Below are 24,255 nucleotides of genomic sequence, written 5' to 3' on the forward strand. Positions count from 1 at the left end.
CTAACCCTGCAGAGCTGATATTCTTCTTAGGGAGATGGATGACAAACACAAAAACTTAAGTAATTTTGTAATGTGTTAGTGATAAGTGCCACAAAGAAAACTAAAGCAGGCGAGGAAATAGCTGGGAAAGTGGTGATAGGTAGTTTGCAATTCTAGAAGAGGTGGCTAGAGAGGGCCGAGCCCACAGATGACTTGGAATAAAGCTCTGAAGGATATGAGAGAGTAAGCATGCAGATGTTTGCAGGAAGAGCAGAACGTTTCAGAGATAGGGACTAGCCAGTGGGAAGGCTTGGGCAGGAGCACACCCAGATTGTTCGCAGAACAGCAAGGAGCCAGTGTGGCAGGAGCAGAGGAAGCAAAGGAACTGTAGTAGGAGTAGAGGTCAGAAAGATAATGGAGGGTCAGATCTGGTAGGACCCTGTAGGTCATTATAAGGACTTTAGCTTTCATTCTGGAGGGTTTGGGATATAAAAGTGACAAGATCTAACACATATTATAAAAGGGTCACTAGTTATATTGAGACTTGCTATATGGAGGCAAAGATAGAAGCAGTAAGCCCAGTCCAGGGGAGCTAGTATAGTTGTAGTAGAGATGACAAGAGGTAGTTGGATTCTGCATGTTTTGAGGCTAGAACCAGTGAGATTGGCTAGTGGGTGAAACACTAGGTGTGAGAGAAAGGAAGCTGTCAAGAATGAGTTCATCATATTTTGTCTGAGCAATTGAAAACTGGTGTGAGCAGCTGATGAGGAAGCGTGGGAGGTGCAGATGTGGGGGTGGGCTTCCATTTTGGAGATCTTGAGTGAGTGGAGAGAGATCCTGGTTGGACAGCCATAAGTATATACGTGGTATTTAAAGCCATGAGACTGGATGATTACTGCCATGAGAGTAGAGAAGTGGTGAGGCCTAAGTATTGGCCTCGGGAACACCAGCATTAGGAGGTTGGGGAGTTGAGGAGCGAGGGTAGCAGCAGGAGTAAAAGAGGAGAGCGGGTGGGCACAGTGTCCTGGAAGTTAAGTGAATGGCATGACTCAAGTAGGAAAGTCACGGTCAGATAAGGACAGAAAACTGAGTAATGGATTTCAGTCTCTAAGTCATCGGTGACTTAGATAAGAGGTTTCATTGAAGATGAGGGTAAAAGCTTGATTAAATAAATTGGTTTTCATATCTCAGGAGGTTTTGAGAAGTCATTCACCATGTATTCAACATTTAGCCCCTCTCCTGGTAGAAAGCACAGATTTCAAGTTTTGTTAACACATTGCAGTTCACAGTACTTGGAAGGGATAGCAGGAAAGCTAGTAGGATGGCAGTCAGTACAGTACCAGCTGGCCCCTGTTTTAGGCCTCAACTGCAGCTATGGCCACCTTAGCTGTCATTTCAGTGCCCTGTGATAGTCACAGAATCTTGGGCATGAGAGGTCAAGGAGGTCTTTGGATGGTCCGAACAGTTAGTGGGGAAGAAAGATCAACCCCAGATCCTATGCAGTTGAAACCACGGCTACATTCGGAAAACTTGACAGTGCAGACTGGCCCCTTCCCTGTGAGTTAAATTGGCCCAGAATAAGAAGCAGTGTGAACGTCTGAATTTCCTTCCTTTCATTAGATTGGCTTTTTAGAATGGGGGCTGGGGGCAGTGTTTGCATAGAGACCCCATCTCTCTTCACCCACTTGTGTCATACATGCTACAGAGTCAGGAACTGTCAAGCCCTGTCTAGGTAACAGAGGCTCGTTATTAAATTGTTTTCTCAATATTTTTAAGTTGACATCTTGATTATTAACTGAATTCAGCTACAGCTTAGGAATTCTTTGTTTTCTTACTTATTTGTGGCTTCCCTATTGGCAGACTATTTGCGCCAGGGTAGAACCAATGGTCTGTCATGAGTCTTTCATTCTTTCCTGAATTGGTATCAAAAACTATCTGAAAAAAACTAGCAGGAACAATTAAATTGTATCTAAATTCAATATAGAATGCTCTCTACCCATCTAAAGTTCTGATAAGCAGCACTCTAAACATATAGTCCATTATCTGGTTTAATTATGTACCTAGGTTTCTGGGGTCTCCTTTAAAACTTTAATTGTCTCTCAAATCATTCCTGGTAATAATGTTTAACTCTTACATTTTTGTGTAATTATTTGACAGAATATGTGGATTTTATACTTTTAGGACAGTTTTAGAAGACGACAGAAAGAAAAAAGAAAGAGAATGAAGGTGAGTTTTAATTAATTTCATAAGATTGGCAATAGCATAACTTATAATTTGGGAGGAAGACATTCGTTGCAGTAGCTTTATTCTTTACCCAGTAGGAGCTGGTTAGGGACGGTGTTCACTCAGCTGTCTTCTTACGTGGAGAAAGAGCGCTGGGTTGTAAAGAAGTCCTTTTCAAGGCCTAGTGTCTGAAGGGATACACTTGGTGGGCAGGAGAGAGTGATTGGCATTTTATACTAACCAGGTATTGCTTTTGTAATAAAAACAGTTAACCCTACACTCTGTCTACATCTTTGTCACGTTAGTATTCCCAGAACGTGACACTCAAAACTGTTGTTTCACTGCTCAGAAATCACCGATGACTCCTTAGTTTCCACAGAATACAGTTTTGTCTTCGCCTGGCATGCAGAGCGCACTATGATCTGGTCATATTCTAGCTGCCCAGCTTTTCCCCTCTGCCTTCTAAATATACCACATATACCATGTCCTTCCAGACTCAGAGAATTGCCTTCATTTGGTGGTACCCCCAAGTGGAGTTTTGACTCCAAGGCTCCCTCACATCCTACCTTTGTAACAAAGTCTCCGTTGCTTCTGCTCATAGTCTAGGTTGAGTGGTTCTTTCCTTTAACTCTGATGCTTTTTGCTGTGGTATTTGTTAGTCACTTGACCTCTTTAGTTCCCATTTTTCTTGTCTTCCTGACTAGATTTTAAACTCATGGAGTTTAGGGACTGCCTTTTATTATTGTATTTTATTGGAATTAAGCAATTTTAGGAACCTGGAAGGGAGAAAAGTAGAGTTCATTATTATTGTAGGTAGGTTTAAAATCACTTAGATTGGGAGGGGCATATTTATTTTTCTACTTTATGTATAATTATTTTCCTTCAGTCAATATCTGTTTTAAAAATCTTTTATCAGTCAGCCATGACTGACACCTATTACAGCTTTAATCATAGTTCTAATTAATTGGAAAGGGTTAAATTCTAGCAAGGTGAAGAGTAAATAAAAGTTGTATTTCTTAGTATAAATCAAACTCTTGACTTATTTTTTTGTCTTATTACTTATTTGCCTTTAATTGTGTCTTAAATGTGTTTTGAAATTGTAAGTACACATAATAGAATAGCCTAATGAGACTTGAATAGATTCTCTTTATATATCAAAACAGTGAGTTACATGTACTTTTAGAGCAGAGTTATTAAATATTACAGACTATTATTTATAGGGTAAGTTATAGTCAAATCAAAGTGTCAACAACCTTTAATGTTAACAGAAATCCATTTCATTTTTTAAGTGCTTAGAGGGGGGGACTCTATTTGGCTGTCCTCTTTTCTTCCTGTCATCTATGTTGTGATTTAATTTTAATTTCTACATTTATTTTCATTTATGTTAGAGAGATCAACCAGCTTTCACTCCTGGTGGAATATTAACCCCGCATGCCTTGGGTTCAAGAAACTCGCCAGGTTCTCAGGTTGCCAGTAATCCGAGACAGGCAGCCTATGAAATGAGGGTGCAGAATAACTCGGTAAGTGACTTGTTCTTAGGTGGCATTAAAAAGCGGTGGCTATCAGATGTCCCTTGCAGTTGTGTGCGAATTTCATCACTCAGCCTGGAGTTGTTTTGTAGTTTTTTCCAATTTCTTTTACCTTGAGATATTTTTAATTCTGTTAAATTCATTTTTATCAATATGAAAATATCTAAATGATGCGAAAGAAAGAAAATGTATGTAAGTGGCTACAGTGATTCTGTAATGCAAATGGGCCTAAGGTCCTGAGTGGTGATGGTGATAGAAGCATGATATGGACATGCGTATATCTTATAGCTGCAGCAAGAGAGGAGGGTGGGTTTTGCTGCCTATTTCCCCTTTCCTTCCAGGGATGAGTCATGGTCATTTTGCAGAATAGTATTCCTCAGTTTGTCAAATACAGGTTCTCTTGACTATCTAAACTCTCGCTCTCCAGCTCAGCCTCCTGTAGCAGTGGCAACAGACCATGAACCTCAGAGCACATGGCAGGGCAGCAGCAGGGATGAGGGAACAGACCATCAGCCAACATTCACAGACAGCAGATAATCAGTTATGGCTTATTTTGGGCTAGTAGGCATGAGAGAGAGTGTTATAGAGGGAGGCAAGATAATATGTAAGGTTTTGTATCTTATGTAAAACCATTACTGTGATATAGCCAAAGAAAAGGCGTATGTTTGGATGTTTAAATTTCATTATTCTGATAGGTATTGTATTGATGCTCAAATCCCTTATTACAGGGCAATCCTGTGTGCAGAATTTTTACCGTATCAGGAGACTGATTGGATTTATATTGCCATAAATTCAGACCTGCGATTTTTGAGAACTGAGACTTTGTACCTCTTGAGAGAAGCGGCTGAGGTTTCTGTTGTTTTTTGTTGTTTGATTTTTATTTTCTTGTCTTATTCCTCACACCATTAACAGGGTGGGATATGGAGGGTCAGTGAAAGGGATGGCAATGAGATGTGAGTAGAACAGAAAAAACTGATGTCCATTGTTTAAGATTATAGTGACTACAGTCCCCTCAGAGTGGAACTGAGAGTGACAGATATTCTCAAACACTACGTTGATGATAGACCACTTTTCTCTTAATCTCAGGGAGACAAGTAGGTTTAAACTTTGCCAGCTGTGATGCTTTGAAACGGATTCCAATATTATATTCAGACTCCACAGGACTAGACCCACTGTTGATGAATGCCTGCCATGGGAAGAGGAGTGGAGAGTTTGGTGATTAGGATGCTTATTTGAGCCTGTCTTAATTCCTTTTGACACAGTTATTTCTATTGGAGTTGTCCCATGGAGGGATTTTCATCTCAAATGTTCCAAATTTAAGGAAATCGTGAAGTGAAATTATGAAATTCATTGAAAGTTATGAAGTTCACTTAAAGGGAGCCTTTACGATTATATTTTATTTTTTCTAAATGTTTGGGCATCTTAGCCTCCAGTAGCTGACTGGTGTCTACTGATGGTCTGCATTGTTACTGTTCCATTAGATAGCTTTGTTCCCTCATAAACATGGTTTATTTATTTAATATAAATATGTTTTAAAATGTTGCATTCTGAGATGTGGTTTCATTATATCTGTGGCCAGTCTCAGTTTAATGAGTTTGATTGCAAAAATAGCTTTTTCAAAAGAAATCTGAAGTGGTAAGAATCTGGTATGTTCAGGAAAGAATACTTTCATTGGTAGAGAAGGAGCAGAAAGGAGAGCAGCAGAGATTTAGTATTGAAGAGCAAACGCCTTTTTTTTCTTGATGGTACATTATTTTTGTCATCTAAAGATAGAGTTTATATATTGTTGGTCACTTTGGGAAAGTTTGCTTTTTACAACTTCTCTGTACTTACATGGTTGATAGAAACATCACTTTCATAATTTGATACAAATGGATTAGTGTTGGGTTAAAAAAATGAGTAACTTCCCTAATGGTAAGTGCCTTGTGCCGGTAGGCGGTGTGTTACTGGTCTTTCACTTGTATTGTTTTATTTACTGCTTGCAGTACCTCTAAAGAGATAGAACATTACCATCCCCGTTTGAAGCAGAGGCTGACAGAGGTTAAATAAAGTGGCCAGGGCCACGCAGTCAGTAAATACTGGATTGGGTGTTTCACTCTCAGCTCTATCCAACTAGAAATACTCACCTCATTTTCCAAGCATATCAGTTCCTTCCTGGATTTATTTTTATTGGTGTATTTTTTTTTTTTTTTTTTTTTTTACAGTATTGGACATATAGTATCATGATAAAATTGGTATTACACATTTTAAAAAGGAAAGTGTCATAAGCTCTATGAAATATAATTTTATTTTGTGGTAACTTTTCTTGGCCTATGGGGTGAACCACTTTTATATTAAGGTTTTACTTATAGTATTAAAAGAGCTTCCTCAGACCTGGCAGGGTAGCTCCTTTAATTGGAGTGTTGCCTGCATACACCAAGGTTGCAGGTTCGATTCCCAGTCAGAGCACATACAAGAATCAACCAGTGAATGCATAAGTAAGTGGAACAGCAAATGGATGTTTCTCTCTCTCTTCCCCCTCTCCTCCTCTCTCCCTCTCTCTCACTCTGTCTTTCTTCCTCTCTCTAAAATCAATAAATTAAAAAAAAAAAAGACTCCTCAGTTCTCAACTTCAAAATAATTCCGATAACTTGAAATATCTAATATACTGGGAATAACAGAATAACACCTTTGCCATAAAAACCTTTTCTGCCACTTAAGTTTTTGGTCATTTACACAAAACTAAAGTTGCAGAAGATTATAATATTTAAATTAAATACTAAAATACTTTGGGGTGCTACTATGTATTGAGTTAGGTAAAGAGGGAAGGTAATACTGATAATACTTTAAAATAATACTTTAAAGTAGTATCTAACTCTGAAATAATAAAATCTTCATTTTCTAAGATGACTAATAGATTTTTATTTGTACTTTGAATTTTAAAACTATATAAAATGATTTAATAGTTATCTGGCAGAGTCTTATTAATCAGTTGCTTTTCAGAGTGATTGTACTAGATAGAACACTTCATTTAATTTCATTCTCACCAGTATTGACTTTTTAATGTATTATTTATATATTGTTAATTTATATACATATATATTTTCCACTTAAAATTTTGTTACGTAATTGGTGGAAAGTGATCATGAATTTGTAACATGAGGGAACCACCAAGGAAAAAATATTCAAGTCTTATAATTTTAAAAGTGTATAAAATTATATTTTTCTTTTTTCTTTTGAAGCAGTTTTTATCCTAAGAATGTTCAGGTTGTTTTTTAGTGTAAGCATAGGAAGCTTGTACTGTATTACTTATTTGGGGTAGATGGAGTAGGCCAAGATCAGTCTTTGTACTTTCTAAATACATTTACCATTTCTATTCGATAGCTTTTTTAAAAATGTGACATTGTGAAACATGGTGGTAATAACAGTCTGATGTAACTTCTTATGTGGAATGAATAATTAAATCCTTCCTCTGTAATGTTCTAATTGTCTGCAGAGTCCTTCAGTATCTCCTAATACAAGTTTCACTTCTGATGGTTCCCCGTCTCCGTTAGGAGGAATTAAGCGAAAAGCAGATGACAGTGACAGTGAACCTGAGCCAGAGGATAACGTCAGGTGAAGACATGTTTTTGGTTGCACTTTGTTAGCAAATTGCTGAAACAGATGTGGTCTAATTAATGCTATTTAGCTTAGAGCAGCAGCGCCTTCAGATGCTTGCTGTGATCTTTTTATCCACTAGTCATTAATATGGAGGTTTAGAATAGTCTGGAAATTCCAGTGAGATGTGTAAGCTGCTATCGCTGTTAAAACTGAGTATCTAGATTAGTATGCGTGCAGGTTTCCATCCTCAAACCACTTTTCCCTCTGAGACCAGGCACTACAGCAGCTAGACGTGAGGAGTTTAGCTCTGACTATGTGATCTGAGTGTTACCATTTTGAGATTAAATTTTCAAGCTGCTTAATCTAGAAAGTTCAGCTACACTTGGATACTTAATATAGTTTGCTTTAATCTTCTCATTTGAAAAGATTATGCCTCAAAATGAAATATGCAAAATACGTTTGGTTAAGAGATAAATATGTGTATTTTTAAAAAACCACAAACTTACATATGCAGTTATATTTCATGGCGAGAAGTTTCCCTTTAGCTGTGTAGAATTTATAATAGGAAACTTCGATTATTTAATTTATCCAGGAGTTTTTTGTCATCATATAGTAAGTTTAAATTAACAGCCTCTTGTGTAAGTAAATCCAGGTTTGAGCCAGGGCTCCACATACAAAAGACCAACCATTTCAATAATTGTAACTCTTTATGAATGTAGCGAAATGATATATTTCAAAGTTAAACAAACAATAGTGATCCACAACTCATGCTGTCTTTATGATAAGAAACTTCCCAAGTGTCTTATATGATACTGCATTTTCCTAATATTCTTTGATGTGAGATTCTGAGGTCTATGGTGACTTGTGATTAAACATTTACTTGATGAGAGTTTTTATTCTCTGATTCTATGACACTGGACTTGCCTTTTAGAGTGCTTTTTGTTTTACTGTGTATCCGTTATGGTCAATACCAGCTTAATAGTTAACTAGATTTATTTAGTACTTTATTGTTTAATCCTGTTGCTGAGGATAACCAAGGTAGAAGTGCTTCTATCAGGAAATGTTTGGGGTTTTTTAACATTTATTTCATCGATATTTTCTGAAAATAGTGCCAATTCACATTATAGATAGTGGATATTTCTCTGACTTGATATTCTGTGAATCCTTTGTGTGTGTGTGAAATTAAAATTGGTATGGTGTATTCTGAAACATGACTGCAATTAATTTGTAAGATCTGGTGCATGGTAGAAAATAGCTCTTAAATGGAGAATCATTTTGATGTTCTTGATCTGTCCTGGTGTGGTTTTTGTGTGTGTGTTTTTTAAGTGATCTTTGGCTTCTTTGTTCCTTCAATAAAATGTTTAAAGCTTTCAGAGAATGAGAAATAAGTACTTAAAAAACATACTTAGGGTGAAAGTGAGGTTCTTCACATTGCCTTTTTAATTAGTGATAATTCAGTGGGTTGATTGACTTGCTTCTCAGTTTAGCAGAACGTACATACGTGCACACCTTAAGCCAACAGCAATCTTATCTGAAAGAAATAAGGCAGCCCAAGGATAGAGGAGGTAATACACATAATTTCTGCTTGGTTCCTAGATTGTTTATATAAACCAATTTTTACCTTTTAAAAAATGAATTGTGCAGTTTATTTTCTAAAAAGTAATTGGGCTTTTTTTGTATAGTTTAAATATATTTTAACAAATTGAGGAGCTTGACCAATATAAAATCTTCAGTATTTGAATCTTGAAAGGTAGTTTTAGAATTGTTCCACAATCCAAAACATGTAAAACAGTATGAAAAGTTGAGCAAACAAGTGCTGTTAGTTTAATAAATGGTTATTCTTTTTTCAAAGTGCAGTTTTATAATGTTCTTACTAGTTTGTGTTTGGGTTTTTGATGTTTAGCTATCTTTAAGTTGATAATAAATCCTGTGAAAGTGGACTTTTTAGAAATAGCTAAATGAAGTTGTGTTAACCTTACTGTTTAACTGATTTATGTTTCACCTGGATAGTAAATATACATTGATTTGGGTGATGAATTAGCAGCCAATTACTGAAAGTATATTTATTCAGTATAAACTGGCTTTGACTGGTTTTTAGGTTGTGGGAAGCTGGTTGGAAGCAGCGGTACTACAAGAACAAATTTGACGTTGATGCGGCTGATGAGAAATTCCGTCGTAAAGTTGTACAATCGTACGTTGAAGGACTCTGCTGGGTTCTTCGATATTATTACCAGGTACAAAAAGAATAGTTTTCTCTAAATCTCCAGCTAATTGTTTTAGGAAGATAGCAATTTCTATAATAATGTGTATTATTGAGCTATATTCTGTAATTAAACCCAGTAAGCTTTTTAAAAGCTTTTTAAAGCTTACTACTTAGAAGTTCGTTACCTTAAATAATTGTTTGTAAAGTTCCTTAAATGTTAACATATAAACAAAGCTAATATTTGTTGCCTTAAAGGATTTTAGCATTAAATTGTGTGGTTGAGTGTACTTTGTCTTTCATATGATTAAAGTTTGGTGTTTTTTTTAATTGGAATAAAAAATAACTGAGTAACTAATAGACTGGAAAATGCTAGTAAGAACTTGAAAGGAATTTGAATATCATTTCCTCCATGTAATGTAGTGATGCTACATGAAGTGCATTCTAATTAGAGTAATCTCTATCTGACTGCAAACCTGTGTAACTGAGATGTCAGACTGATGAGAGATTAGGGAAACATACAGGGGCCATAACACTGTTAGATAATATCTGGTTTTATGCTCCGAGAGTGAAGCAAGTTATGTTTGGTGTGACCTGAGCAAAGATGAAGTTTGTTGGTAAGTAGAAAGTAATTTAATGCAGTAAACAGTAATACAGTATTGATCATAAAATACTCTAATTTCATGTTTTACTCCTACCCTTAAGATTTTAATTCCCTAGGCACAGAGTCAAAATGCAACACATATCAGGAAGACTCCTCTTTTCTATGAGCATAACTTGCTTTTGTTTCCTTTTCAATAGGTATACTTAAATATTTTTATAGTAAAGAGAAAGTTGTCACATGAAAATGTAATAGGGAATTGTCAAGTGAAACTTTTGGCCATTTTATCCTCAATTTCTGTTTCAGTGATGCCCCTTACCCACCTATGTAGGTTCAGTAAGTGTCAGCCGCAGCTCTAGAGTTGTAGAGAAATGTCATGAAACACACTTTAAGGATAAAAATCTTGACCATTTGTGCCTGTAAATGTTAACTGATTATTAAACATGCTTTGCAGAAAGTTCAGATTTAATAAAACAACTTTTAGGGCTTGTGGGAAAAATTAACATATGGAATATATACTAGAAGTTGTGTGTTTTGTAAATAGAGTATGGGAGGTTAACATTCTGATTTTTGTTTGTATCTGTGCTGTGACTATCATTAACATGGATTTTTGGCTTTGTTGTTGTTTTGAATGACTCCAGGGCTGCGCCTCCTGGAAGTGGTATTACCCGTTCCATTATGCACCATTTGCTTCAGACTTTGAGGGTATTGCAGACATGCCTTCTGATTTTGAGAAGGGCACTAAACCGGTAAGTTTGATTAGTTAGAGCCATTAAATTACAGAATTTTGGCTTAGATAACAATTGTGTATCTTGTCTTAAACTTCTTTCTTCTTTGTAGTTTAAACCACTGGAACAACTTATGGGAGTTTTTCCAGCTGCAAGTGGTAACTTTCTACCTCCATCATGGCGGAAGCTCATGAGTGATCCAGTGAGTCTCTTAGTATTTTGAGGGTGTTGGTAACTGGGTTTTTGTCAGAGGTTTTACTAACATTAGTCACAGTTACTTTGCATCTCAGTCAAAACTATGAAGTATAGAAACAAAGCAAAAGTATTTGAGTTCTGCAGCCTATTTTTCACTTCTTTCCTTCCTGCTTTTCTTATCACCAGTACCCCACCCAGCAAGTAAAATTGATTTGTGTTTTGGAAAATTTTTTTTAACAGGTTGTTTTGTTCTCAGCCAGCTTTCACTTGTTCCAGCCCTGTGTGGTGGCTAAAGAGCTCAGAGGACTGACCTACCTGAAGCCACCTCTGAGCATGTTTTGTGTGCTAGCTAGAAAGAGTGAGACCAAGCTGGGAAGTAGGAATTATTGCAGTCAGTAAACTCTTTGCTCACTGTCTTGGGTCCACAGTTGTCATCTCTACAGTCATGAATAATGCCTTTTTTCCCCATCATTTAAAATAAAATTGTTATTTTGTTTTACTAGACCTGGGATTAATGACGTGGTATCTTAACAGTTTTTAAAAGGAATGAAGCCTCATTTTCTTATCAGGCTTGATAACTTGAATGAAAGTTAAAACAAATCCTATATAACAGAAGCATGTAACTTTGTTTTGAATCTTTACTTTTCTTCTTGATACAGGATTCTAGTATAATTGACTTCTACCCTGAAGATTTTGCTATTGATTTGAATGGAAAGAAATATGCATGGCAAGGTAAAATTTAGACATTATTTTTTTTGGTTAAAATAATTCTAACTTTCTGGAAAAACTGTGAGCAGACATGATTTGTAGGATGAAAGAATTTCTGTAAAAGAAAAAATATTTTAAGAATTGTAAATGAAAATTTGATATTTTTCGTTCAACCTGGGATTAGCAATGATTAATAATAGTTTTAACAGTAACATTCTGATAAACAGTAAATTGGGTTGAAATATATTAATTATTGTATCTTTTGCCTTCTTTGTGATTAATTTATGGGACTTGGGACTTGGTTCTTCCAGTTAGCAGTTCGTTGACATCTTGGTAGGTTGCTGAGAGAGTGTCTGTGGCGATTGCCTTGTATTCCATTGAAACTTTTGAAAAATGTGTTAGAAATTTAGTTTAAATACTTGACATTAATCATTACTTAAAATTTATTTCTTATTTCTTTATTATTTTCTCATTCCTTTGTTCACAGACTTTGTAAGAATGGCAGTATAAAATTAGTACTAAATTCAAGATGCTATTTTACACTCACCAAATGTGTGATGATGACTGACTGTGAAACACAATAGAGTCTCTCACACAGTAGGCCAAGTGTTGTTTTACACCAAAGCCCCTTTCATCAAATCATCTTAACCTTCCTTCCATCAAATATTTTTCTAGGATAACAAGCATGTTTGGTAAAATCGTGTTTTCTCTCTTCTCCTTTGATTATTCCCTGTGGTGCGGATGACCAGTAAAGCGACTCAAAGGGAGTCGTGAGGCACAGGGAGATAAAAAATAATTTACAATTTAAAATTATCACATTTGGAGATTTTTAGGGCTGACTTTTTGGTTTATATAGTAACAGAAATTTCATATTAATGAGATGATAATGTGAAATGCAACCCATTGATGGGGTTAAGTGTTGTGTTCTGGCCCAGCCGGGCATGGCTCAGTGGTTGAGGGTCGACATAGGATCCAGGCAATCAGGGTTCGATTCCTGGTCAGGGCACATGCCTGGGTTGCAGGCTAGCCGATCAATGACTCTCTCATCATTGATTTTTCTATCTCTCTCTCCCTCCCCTTTCCTCTCTCTGGAATCAATAAAGATACATAAAAATATATATTTTTTTTTTTATTGATTTTTTTTTTTTAGAGAGAGAGAGAGGAAGGGATCTTTTAGAGAGAGGGAAGCATTTATATGAGAATGAAACATGCATCGGCTGCCTCCTGCATGCCCCCTATTGGGGATTGAGCCCACAATCCTGGGCGTGTGCCCTAACTGGGAATCAGACCAGCAACCTTTCTGTGCACAGGGTGATGCCCAACTAACTCAGCCACACTGGCCAGGCACATTCAAGTTTTTCATTTTAATGCAGGTTGATTTTTGTTGGACTGCTTTATTTTGTTGTTGCTGCCTATACTTTTGGTGTCAGTATCAAAGAAATTATTGCCAAATTCAACGTCATGAAGCTTCCTCTCTCTGTAGTTCTAACTCTTTGGTTAATTTTGGATTACTTTTTGTATATGGTGTAAGGTAAGGGTCCAACTTGATTCTTTTGCATCCATGTTCCCAGTACCACTTGTTGAAAAGACTTCCTTTTCCCATTGAATGTTCTTGCCCCCCTCATTGAAAATCATGTGACGGTATATGTGAGCATTTATTTCTGGGCTCTTTTTTCCATTGGTCAATATGTCTGTCGTTATGCCAGTACCATAGACTGTTTTAATTTGTTCTTATGTCAGTATCATGCTAATTAATTACTGTAGCTTTATACTAAGTTTTGAAATCAGGAGGTACAAATCCTCCAACTTTATTGTTCTCTTTTAATACTGTTTTGGTTATTTGGGGTCCTTTGAGATTCCAAACGAATTTTAGGATGGGTTTAAACTCAGACGTTTCATATTTTTATATTTTACATAACAGTTTATATAAATATTGTAGTTTATTAGACTAGCAAGAATGCACCTTTCTTGATGTAAAATTTAGTACTATTAGGAGATATAGTTATTTCTCCATATGTGTTTAAAACTTACTGAAAGTAATGACAGTACTTTAAGTTCTTCTCTAAGTTGAGTATATCTTAAAATAGTAGAAGATAAAATATATCTGGGCACTTTTTCAACATTTATTGAACATGTGTACTTACCAACATGACTGTAATAATAGCAGTGTGTTTTCACAATATTTGCTTAGTATATATAACAGGAGTATATCATAGTCATTTCAAATGCTGTGGATTTTATGGATGAACAGGGGATTTAAGTAGTCTGACCAGTTACACAGTGGCAGAACTAAGATCTGAACCCAGAGGGTCTGACCCCTATGTTGACCTTAGTATTACCACTACTTGGGCTATCTGTAGGTTGTTGAGAGGGTTAAATGAACTAATGCATGTAACATAGAAAATAAGTGCTCAGGAAAAAAGTGCCTGCTATTGTCATTTTTACTGTAAGCTTACTGTCAGGCACTACCATCATCACATCTGGGTGTAAGGCATTCCTTCCTCCCCTGGCCAGTAGGGCAGATTTCTTTCTTAGTAACCTAATTGCTGTCATTGGCACTGCAAGTTGTTTACTGTTTGGAGTTAGTGTCTAGAGTTGATATTGTAGGAAAGTCAGATAATTTGTTTAGATCTTATATCTAGTAGGTAGTAAACAAAAGCTAGATAATATAAGTTTTCATGATATAAATTTAAGTATATGACTAAATAAAACTTGAACTCCTCCCTACGTTTTTTTCCATGTGTTTACCAGTAAATGAAATAGCCTGACTCAGATGGTAAATGTTTATGTTCTTGAAATAACTTTAGAACCTTCAAAATTCACACTAAAACTTAGTTTCTTTTTTACTTTAAAAAATATTCTTCTAGGTAGAAAATTGAACATGTTTTCTAACTTTGAAAATATGGTAGCTAAATAATTACTAACAACTTTAAATCTTTTATTTCTCATCATTTTAAAGGCAGTAATCACAAATACATCAGTTTTGAGTGACAGTTGTTTTAGAATTATAGCATTTCTCTTTACTATTTATCTTAAAATTTTTATTTAGCCAAATACTATTTATAGTGTATACAGCAGAACATACATAGGTTCAATAACTTTTATATTTTTCGAGTAATGGATACTGTTCTACTAGTGGGCTTTTTGAAAATTATGCATGTATGTCCAAATAAAACAATGACCTTAATTAGAGCACACTTCAGAGGACAATTTTCAGCCTGAAAGTGAACATCTATTCTAATCCCTGCCCCACCCCCCAGTTATTTAACCAAGACCCTAAAATATTTTGTAAATAAATTACTAGGTTTTAAAAAGTAAACAATGCTATGCAATTTTAGAGCTAGAAGAGACATTCCAAGTATTCTAGTTAAACAGCCCTACTGAGTATTTTAGTTGTATGATCTCTTTTTACAAAAGAAGAAACCAGAAAGATGGGTTTCACCTAGAAAGATGAAAGGATAAGCTCAAGCCCTTGGGAAATAACTGGCTCGCCCCAGGACATCCTGGTAAGTAAGGCCAGAACATAGACTGATGTCCAGGGGGCCACTTGTTTGTTTTATTCAAAAATTGTATCGTCAGAGAGTTAAGGTTTAGCAAACATAGTTTTTCATATAAGTCATTTTAAGAATGGAAAATATAAAATATTTAAATTGATGATTCTAATATCTGGGGTGAATGGCGTGCATTTGTTTTCCCAGGCGTTGCTTTGTTGCCATTTGTGGATGAGCGTAGGCTGCGAGCTGCCCTAGAAGAGGTGTACCCAGACCTCACTCCAGAAGAGAGTAAGAACTATACTTCCACTTGGTCAGCATTGAGTCTGTGTAATATGGACTTTACTTTTCTTACAGAATTCTTTTTTGTGTGTCAAATTCCTCATAAATGGAACATAAATCGTTTATTTTACCTCTTTATAACAAAAGTTAACTCTGCTTCTTAAAATTTATTATCCATAAGTTGAATAATAATTAAATAAAAATTTTAAGTTGCAAATGTTTATTCCATTTATAAGAAAGCATCACTTTAAGAATATCCTTTAACTTTTTGATTCTTATATGACATGCATACACACAAGTATTTTGTGGGTGTGAGGAGAGTATTATTAATACTCCCTCTCCCTTTTCCCCATTCTCTCCCCCAAATAATAACTTTTCTTAAAAGGTTAGGTTGAAACAAAAGCATTTGCCCTCAGAGTGCTAACTTTGAAACGTTATTTTGCACAAAAAGAGGTATTTTGTCATACTACTGATAGTTAAACGTATAGGGAAATTGCAAAGCTGAGCTCTACTGGAAAGTTTATTCAATACCAGTATAATAAACCTGTAGAAATAATTTCTATATCAACCATCCTTAGAATACCTTTGTTATTAGATGATACAATTTGTGTTTCCTCAGGAAATGTTTATTTCTTACAGTAAAAAATTGAGTTCTTTGTAAATAAGAAAACTTTGTCCCTTATCTTGTAATGCTATATTCAGATATCTTTTAGTGTTAATTTTTCTGATAATCATTGATATTTGAGACCTTATTGTCAAAGTTTTTTCCTACAGAGATCACACATGCAGGTCTTAATGCTTTTAAATTATTTTTTGTAAACTTATAATTACGTTTTTAAAATATAAGTGCTGTGTATGTCATTCTCATAAATGTTGCTCTTGCAGATGTGATTGTTTGATCTTAATTCTTTTCTTACTTGGTCCCCAGCAAGAAGAAACAGTCTTGGAGGTGATGTCTTCTTTGTGGGGAAATGTCATCCACTTCATGACTTCATTTTGGAGCTATATCAGACAGGTTCCACGGAGGTATGGTCTCTTTTCAATCATGAAGTGTTTTTAGACAGTATATTTCTTTGGTTAATTAATCAGGAATGCATTTTTAAGGTTTTGGTAAAGTATAAACAAAATTACCATTTTAACCATTCTTAAGTGTGTAATTCTGTGGCATTAAGACCGTACATGCATACTGTGCAACCATCACCAGTATCCATTTCCAGAATACTGTCATTTTTCCGATAAGAAACACCACACCCATTAAACAGTATTAATAAACAATACCTCCACATGTTTTACTTCCCCGGCTTCTGGAAACCTCTCTTTTACTTTCTATCTCTATGAATTTACCTGTTCTTGGTACCTCACATAAATGGAATCATTCAGTATTTGTTCTTTTGTGTCTGATTCGTTTCACATAGCATGTTTCAAGGTTCACCCATGTTGTAGCATGTGACAGAATTTTACTCCTTTTATGGCCAAATAATACTCATTGTACGTACACACCATGTTTTGTTTATCCGTTCATCTGTTGACGGAGCTCGAGTTGCTTCCCTCGTTTGGCTCTTCAGAGTAATGGAGCTACTGTGACTTTGGTGTAGAAGTATATGTTTGAGTCCCTGCTTTCCGTTCTTTTGGGGTATATAATCAGGAGTGCATTTTTCCACAGCCAGTGGATGTACCACCTGAATTATGTCATGGGATTCAAGGAAAGTTTTCTTTGGATGAAGAAGCCATCCTTCCAGATCAGTAAGCTTTCATTTGTGTATAATTGGGGTAACTGGGACGAAGTTTAGTTAGAATCTTTACCTTGTTCCATAAATGTGTAATGTTTTATTTTCTAGTAATAGAAAACAAAAGAACAGAAAACCTGTTGGACTAAAAAAGACTTGGAGTCAAAGCCCAGCTTTTTGACGTAATAGTTATGTTGCTTTGTGCAGGGAGTTTAGGGGGTCCTTAAAACCCTTTCAAGAGAGCCACAAGGTCAAAACTATTTTCATAACGATACTAAGACATTATGGTGATATTTACTATTGCCACTCTTTCTCTCTTGAGTGTGCAGTGGAGTTTTGCAGAGGCTAAATGTAGTGTGATATCTCAAGATTGAATCAAAGCATATAAGAGAATCCAGCTATTAGATAGATGTTAAAGAAACAATGATGTTCTCATTTATTTTTTGTTTTGCTTTGTAAAATATTTGTTTTTCATGAAAAATGTTATTTAACTTAACATGTAATAGGTGTATTGTTGGTATCTTTAAATCAGTAATTTTTAAATTTCTTAGTTTTAATTTTTAATAGGTAAATATTGATAGATATAACTAGCATAAAAACTCCTTGGGGTCCTCAATTTTTAATAATTTGTAAAGGGATTCTGAAATCAGTTTGAGAACTGCTGCTCAAGGATATATATCCAGGAATAGAATTTGCTGGTCATCAAGTATGTGTATCTTCATTTTTCTGAATAATAGTTAGTGGTCTTTTAAAGTGATTACACTATTTTATAATCTCAGCAGCAATTTGTGAGAGAGCTTGTTACTCTCTGTTCTTGCAAAACCCTTGGAATTGTCACAACCTTAATTTTGTCAATCTGATGGATGCTTCTTGGCATCTTGTGGTTTACAGTTGCATTTTTCTGATTATTAATGAGAATGAAGCCATATATTTGGATCTGCTCTGTTTTCCTATTTATTTTTCTGTTCCCCCGCTCCCCCTTTTGGTTTGTAGGTGTTCTTTACAAATTCTGATATAAGTCTTTTGCCCACAATTGTTTTTGAGATTGTTTTGATGAGATTACAGACTAGGGAGATAGGGGCCTTTTTTAAAGATGTAAATTATTATATTGTTTTTGTTGGTGTGTTTAAATTATTTCTCTTACTTTTACTCATCTACAAGGTTACACTTTACAAATAGATACTCCTCTTCTTTCTCCTTAGAGTAGTATGTTCTCCAGTTCCCATGTTACGGGATCTGACACAGAACACTGCAATCAGGTAAGTTTTCCAAAATTCATGGCATTCAGAACACAGCTCTGCCTTGCAAATAAGTTTAAGAAGACTTCTGATTCACAGGGAAATAGCAGCTATTGTTCCACCAGTGCTTTGAGATTGGAGAAGCCCCTGTGTTGCAGACTTCGGAGCAGAGCCTCTTGACTTTAAATTACGTATATTGTTAAGGTTACTGATTTAACAAGCTTGCTTCTCTGCTTTCTGGTTTCCCCTGACAACCTCTAATTCTTCCTGGATTAGGAAAGTGGGAGATAGAAAGGAGGAGTTTCTAGGAGTAGTTTGCTGTATGGGAGCAAACAGAGGTCTGCACACCAGAGGCTCATACCGCTTCTCTTTGAAATAACAGATGGTTTTAAAAACTATTGTACACTTGACTTTGATTAAGATGAGATAGAATTAATTTGTGGTAATTCTAATCAATTATTATAAATTCTAATTTCTGCTATGTGGAAAACTTATAAATAAGGTATAAATACCTTATTTCTTTGGTGACAGGTTTTTCTATTGAGTAAAACTGTAAAATGTAATGTGACTGTTTAGAATAAAAATCTACAAACTTCTCATTTGTATAATTATTGTATGTAATCACTAATCTTGAATACAGGGTTTATGTTGTTTATGTTGACAAGAGTAAGGCAAATACATCCTAGCAATTCGAGGATTTTGTAAAAGCTATTCCTGAATCCTCCTTTCCCGCTCATTCTTAGTATTTCTCTCAGGAAATATTTTCGATTTCTCACTGTGACGTATAAGCATGTTTCTTCTCATCTCTTCAATGGATTTAGATAGCAACTGCCATACTAGAAAGGCTTTTATTTAAAGAAAACCATCGCGAATTTGGAAAATCTTCCTAGGTTAGTTGCTTTTGTTTGTCTTTACACATAATTTGTCCAGGCTCTTTGTCTTTGGGCTCTTTTGTTAAGGGTGGAGTTTAGAATTGTAAGCCATGCTCCTGTGCCCATTACAAACAGCCTGGCTCCCACAGATCCGGTGTGGACACTGTGTATTAACCCTTGGGGTCTCTGGCTTGCCGCACAGCTTAATCCTATCAGCTCTCTCTTTGGATTGTCACATGTTTGCTTGTGTGCCTCAATTTTTGTGCATCTTTTCAAGGGCCTTCCTGCCCAGCTCTCTAAAAATAGTTAATTCTACTTAACTTTCTAATTAGGATAGAGAGTATTGCCCAAGGGGAATGTTACAAAATTGACAAATCCTGGAGTTTTTGTTTGTATGATGTTGTTGGTTGGTTGGTTGGTTCTGATCCTGAAAGAGCCTTTGGTATTATTTGGTATCTACTGCGTTCACAAGGGTATTAAATTTATAAAACAGCCCTAGCCTGTTTGGCTCAGTGGTTAGAGCGTCAGCCTTGGACTGAAGGGTCTCAGGTTCGATTCTGATCGAGGGCACGTATCTCAGTTGCAGGCTCGATCCCCGGCCCCTATCGGGGCATTTGTGGTAGGCAACCCATCAATGTGCCTCTCTCACATCGGTGTTTTTCTCTCTCTCCATCTCTCTCCCCCTCCCCCCCCCTCCTTCCCCCTTGCCCCCACTCTCTCTGAAAAGCACTGGAAAAAATATGCTTGGGTGAGGATTAAAAAAAATTATAAAACAAATCTCAGACCCAGGTACTTATTCAGATATATGTTGAAAAGAACTTCAAAATAAAATTGACTAAATTGAGCTGATATCGTAGAGATTCCTGAAAGAGCAAAGTTAACTTTTACCGTATGAGGTCATTTTCAGTGTTTTCTTTGAGGGCATGTCGAGATTGAGATTCAGCTTCACTGCAGTTTCTTGTTGTACACCCACTGTCATTTTGCTTTATAACCTTAAATCTGAAAGTGCAGCCTCCAGCTCCAGTCGTCAGTTATTTCTCTCTGTTGTGACTCCGGGCATTATTTTCCCCTTCTCTGTTTGGGTGTATCCACTCTCCATTCCATACTTGAAAATTTCCTTCAGCTTGGGTTTAGGTGAGTTCTTCCCATCATGTCATGTCTTGTCTGAAGTGTTGAGAAAGTATTATTAGAGATTATTGAGGTGTCTAAAGGTCATGGAAGGACCTATAGAGAAGACGGTTAGCTGTGGTCCAGGAGATTTTCCCCCCCAATTCTGATTTCATAAATCATTCACCCTAGTAGTAGCTTAATAGAGCTGAGCTATTTTTCTCCCTGCCATTGTAATTGCTTAGACATAGTTCTTTTTAGAGCAGTTCTTTGTAAACTTTCAATATATAAATCCTGCATGTGATTTTAAGTTACAGAGAAGTTATTTCCCTGGTGCAATTTTCCATTCCTGCAGAGCAGATACAGAGACACGCAGTCTGAGGGTAAACCCTCAGACTCGGTGTTCTAGCTGACTTCAGTCCTCCTGGCTGGCTTGTCCTTTCCCTCCCTGGACCGCCTGTTTTCCCAGTTGCCCAGACTTAGGAGTTCGCTATATGCTTTAGGCTCTCACTTTACATTACTCACCATATCTGCACCACTATTCTGGAATATTCTTTCCCTTTCCCGGTGAGCCTGTTTTGTGCTCCTCTCCTGGATTGCTGTAGTGATCACCCAGCTGATTCATTTGATTCCACCTTCCTTCCCACTGAATCTGTTGGCATTTGATGTAAGGCTTCTTTTTCCTAAAGACCACCACCCTTTGGAAGCCTTTGGTTACTCTGCAGTGCCGGTAGAATCACACTCCTGCTTTTCCAAGGCCTTCCATCAGTTGGCAGAGCTCTGGTTCTGTGCCTGACTCCCTGTAGTTCCTCAGGGATGCCTCCTTCCCCAGGCTGGTCCTGTCCGCATCCCGTTGACCTCTTAGCCTTCCTCCCATTATTTGGGATGTTCTTCCCTTTGTAGCCTGCCCTCCATTACTTCTCTTCTAAAAGGTAATCTGTAATTTATATAATCTTTATATATTCTTTTCATCAGTAGTATTGTCAGGTTTTAGAATAGTTCTAATAGTGTTGGAACCAGTGTTTACCAAAGTCTTCTGGCCTGGTGGTTCAGTTGGTTGGAGCATCACCCCGTACACCAAAAGACAGCGGGTTCAATTCTTGGTCAGAGCACATACCTAGGTTGCAGGTTCAGTCCCTGGTCAGGGTGCTATGGGAGGCAACTGATCGATGTTTCTCTCTCTCTCTTTCCCCTTCCTCCCCCCTTCCCTTCCTCTCTCTCTAAAATCAATGAAAACGTATCCTCCAGTGAGGATGAAAAAGAATTTTTTTTCTTTTTTAAACTCAAATTTATTTCTTCAGAGGAATGTTTCTCAAACTTTCTGTATTCACCTTTGGATGGATCAGCCAAGGTATAAAATGTTTTATCTCTTCCAGGAGATTTTTTTAAAAACGTGAATATGTGTGTAAGATTTTCGTTTGTTTCTTTTTATTGTTCAGAATATTACAGATGTCCCTTTTTCTCCCTATTCGCCCCTCCTCAATCCCTCACCATATGGATATATGCATATAAATGAAGATTTTTTTTTTAATGTAACCATTACTATAGTAATTGTCAAGCTTGTGGTTGGCAAGCAAATAACTCGAAATCCAAAGCCTGAAAGAAGTGGAGTACATGCAATCAGTGATAGACTTAATCTTTGAAAACACTTGGGAGGGTTTAACTTTCACTGCCTGTAGTGCTTCATAGGACACTGAACTGGTTAACCTCTTCTGATAGGATGTCAGAAAAGATGTCTTAAGGCCCATAAACTCTTTAAGTGTTTTAAAATGTCAAGTATTTGAATCAAAATTTTCTCTGCTAGAACAGTTTGCATTGGTGTGCTGATTTAGCATTAATTATGGAATGTATCAGGGAAAGGTAGAGGAAAAATTAAACTTGATGTTTGGAGTTTTCTGTCTTTGTGAAGAGTGCTATCACCCTCAAACAATAATGGTACTTAGAATAGCGTTTCTAAGGATAATTCTTAAGAGACCTGAATTGGAAAAAGGTGTCGTACATTCTATTCCTTTTCTATTGAGACTTCGCTACAGTATTTTATTCTTATAAATAGTTTTGAAGTGCTGCTTGTGGCACAAATAAAACTACTGTTCAGTTTCTTACTTTCAACCATACTTAGGTTTTAAATTTATATTTATTTTTGTCCTTGGTGTGTTTATGAAGACAGGTGATGAAAGTAATAGAGAGGTTATCTGCCAAGGAAGGGATCCATTATGCTACTCCTGGCTCAGAGCTGGTCTGGTGGGTGGAACCTTATGCTGGGTGTGTCAGCATTATTTCACCGGGAAGCAATGGTTAAAAATACTTCTCCTGTTTACTGAATTAGATGAAACAATATAAATAAATACACAAGTCTCTTACTTTAGCTGGGCAGCCTTTTCAGTCGCTGTTCTGTTAACTCATTTCTGCCCTGAGAGTGCTTCTGTCTTATCTCAGTGTTATGCTTTCCCCTGATAAACTCCATCATTCATCGCTTTTGTTTCTGGTGGTAGAAATTGTCAATGAGTGATCTGGGTTGTTTCCCCTTTATGATTTCTAGTATTTTTATTTCTATATGTATTGTGATAAAATTACTTTTATTATTTTTAATTCTCAACCTATAAGAATTTTTATAAATCAGAAAAATGAAAGAACTTCCAAAGCCTGTCTCCTATTAAAGTTACCCTCTGGTTTTGGCTTACTGGGTTCCTGCCTTGTGTATCTCACTTTTACGAGGTTTAAGTTGTGGCTTATGTTACCAGCCCTGCCATTTCTTTTGCTTGCCCAACATTTCCACCTCAAGCACATGTTGAAGCTCCTTTGGTTCTCTCCCCCTGCTCTTACACACTGCTGCCGGGTGATTCTTTCTGAATTGCATCTTGGACTGTGTTTACTTCCTTACTGACATTTTGAAGTGGCTTCACGTTGTAGTCAGACAATCCCTTCACAACAGTGTCCCAGTTCAACCAGCCTGTCTTTCTGCCCACTTCTGTTCACATGCTTTGGCACTCCAATCCAGCCCTTCCCAGCCGGGTCCCACCTGAGAATTAAGTCTCAGAACTTAAAGCATTCGTTGCATGTAATGAATCAGTTTGTGTCCTGTGTCTTTAGAATGATACGAGTTATGTACCTTCCTTGGAAGAATTGAGGATATAGTCACTCAAAATCATTTTTGAGGGCTTACTTCTCTCCCAGGTCCCTATTAAGAAGGCTGCTCCAGTGAAACTAAACTACTCTTTGGTCCTGGGACCCTTTCTATGTCTTCATTCCATTCTTTTCTCTGCCATCCTATAACCATAACCGTTTGGGTGATGAGGTTTTCCTTGGTCCCAGGTAAAAGGATCCCCTTACTCCACCCCCTTGCACGCATGCTTGTAGCCCACACAAAGGCACGTGTGTGGAAAGTATGTGCACACACATACTTTGACACAGCGTCCTTTCTCTGCCTCTTGTTGCCTTTTTCACTTTATTCCTTATAAATCGAATTAAACATTTCCTATTTTCTTTATTAGAAGGGGAGGCAAGCTTATTGTTTGTGCCTCTGCTCCCACCATGAGACCATGTGTGCACTGTAAAAGTTTGTTTGGGCTGAAAAGCCCTGCTGACAGAGAGGGAACTGCTTCAGTTGCAGATCTTTATTACCAATTTTCTCTTTTTACTTTGCATTTGCAAAGCACTAATGAGCCCAAATACCTAACTACTGTTTTCTCTGTCACCCTCTTAAACCGTTAACACTGCCTGTTCTGACTTGCCCTGCCAACACCACCCTGCCCAGTAGAGAACATTTGAAATAAAGACAGTTACTAGTGAAAAGTGA

At 36.7% G+C, this 24,255-nt stretch overlaps 1 protein-coding gene across 1 annotated transcript in view; it reads left to right on the plus strand.

Moving 5' to 3' along the window:
• XRN2 (5'-3' exoribonuclease 2) overlaps window positions 1-24,255 on the plus strand; it is a 63,595-nt gene that overhangs the window by 20,333 nt on the left and 19,007 nt on the right. The window contains exons 14-24 of the mRNA XM_087818895.1: window positions 2,161-2,205; window positions 3,591-3,722; window positions 7,207-7,325; window positions 9,409-9,544; window positions 10,753-10,860; window positions 10,952-11,041; window positions 11,694-11,766; window positions 15,441-15,524; window positions 16,444-16,541; window positions 17,179-17,258; window positions 18,445-18,501. Coding sequence (XP_087675021.1) covers window positions 2,161-2,205; window positions 3,591-3,722; window positions 7,207-7,325; window positions 9,409-9,544; window positions 10,753-10,860; window positions 10,952-11,041; window positions 11,694-11,766; window positions 15,441-15,524; window positions 16,444-16,541; window positions 17,179-17,258; window positions 18,445-18,501 — 1,022 coding nt within the window. The remainder of the gene's footprint in view (window positions 1-2,160; window positions 2,206-3,590; window positions 3,723-7,206; window positions 7,326-9,408; window positions 9,545-10,752; window positions 10,861-10,951; window positions 11,042-11,693; window positions 11,767-15,440; window positions 15,525-16,443; window positions 16,542-17,178; window positions 17,259-18,444; window positions 18,502-24,255) is intronic.

The sequence above is a fragment of the Miniopterus natalensis genome, chromosome 7 (genome assembly GCF_054644295.1).
Source record: "Miniopterus natalensis isolate mMinNat1 chromosome 7, mMinNat1.hap1, whole genome shotgun sequence".
Taxonomy (NCBI): domain Eukaryota; kingdom Metazoa; phylum Chordata; class Mammalia; order Chiroptera; family Miniopteridae; genus Miniopterus; species Miniopterus natalensis.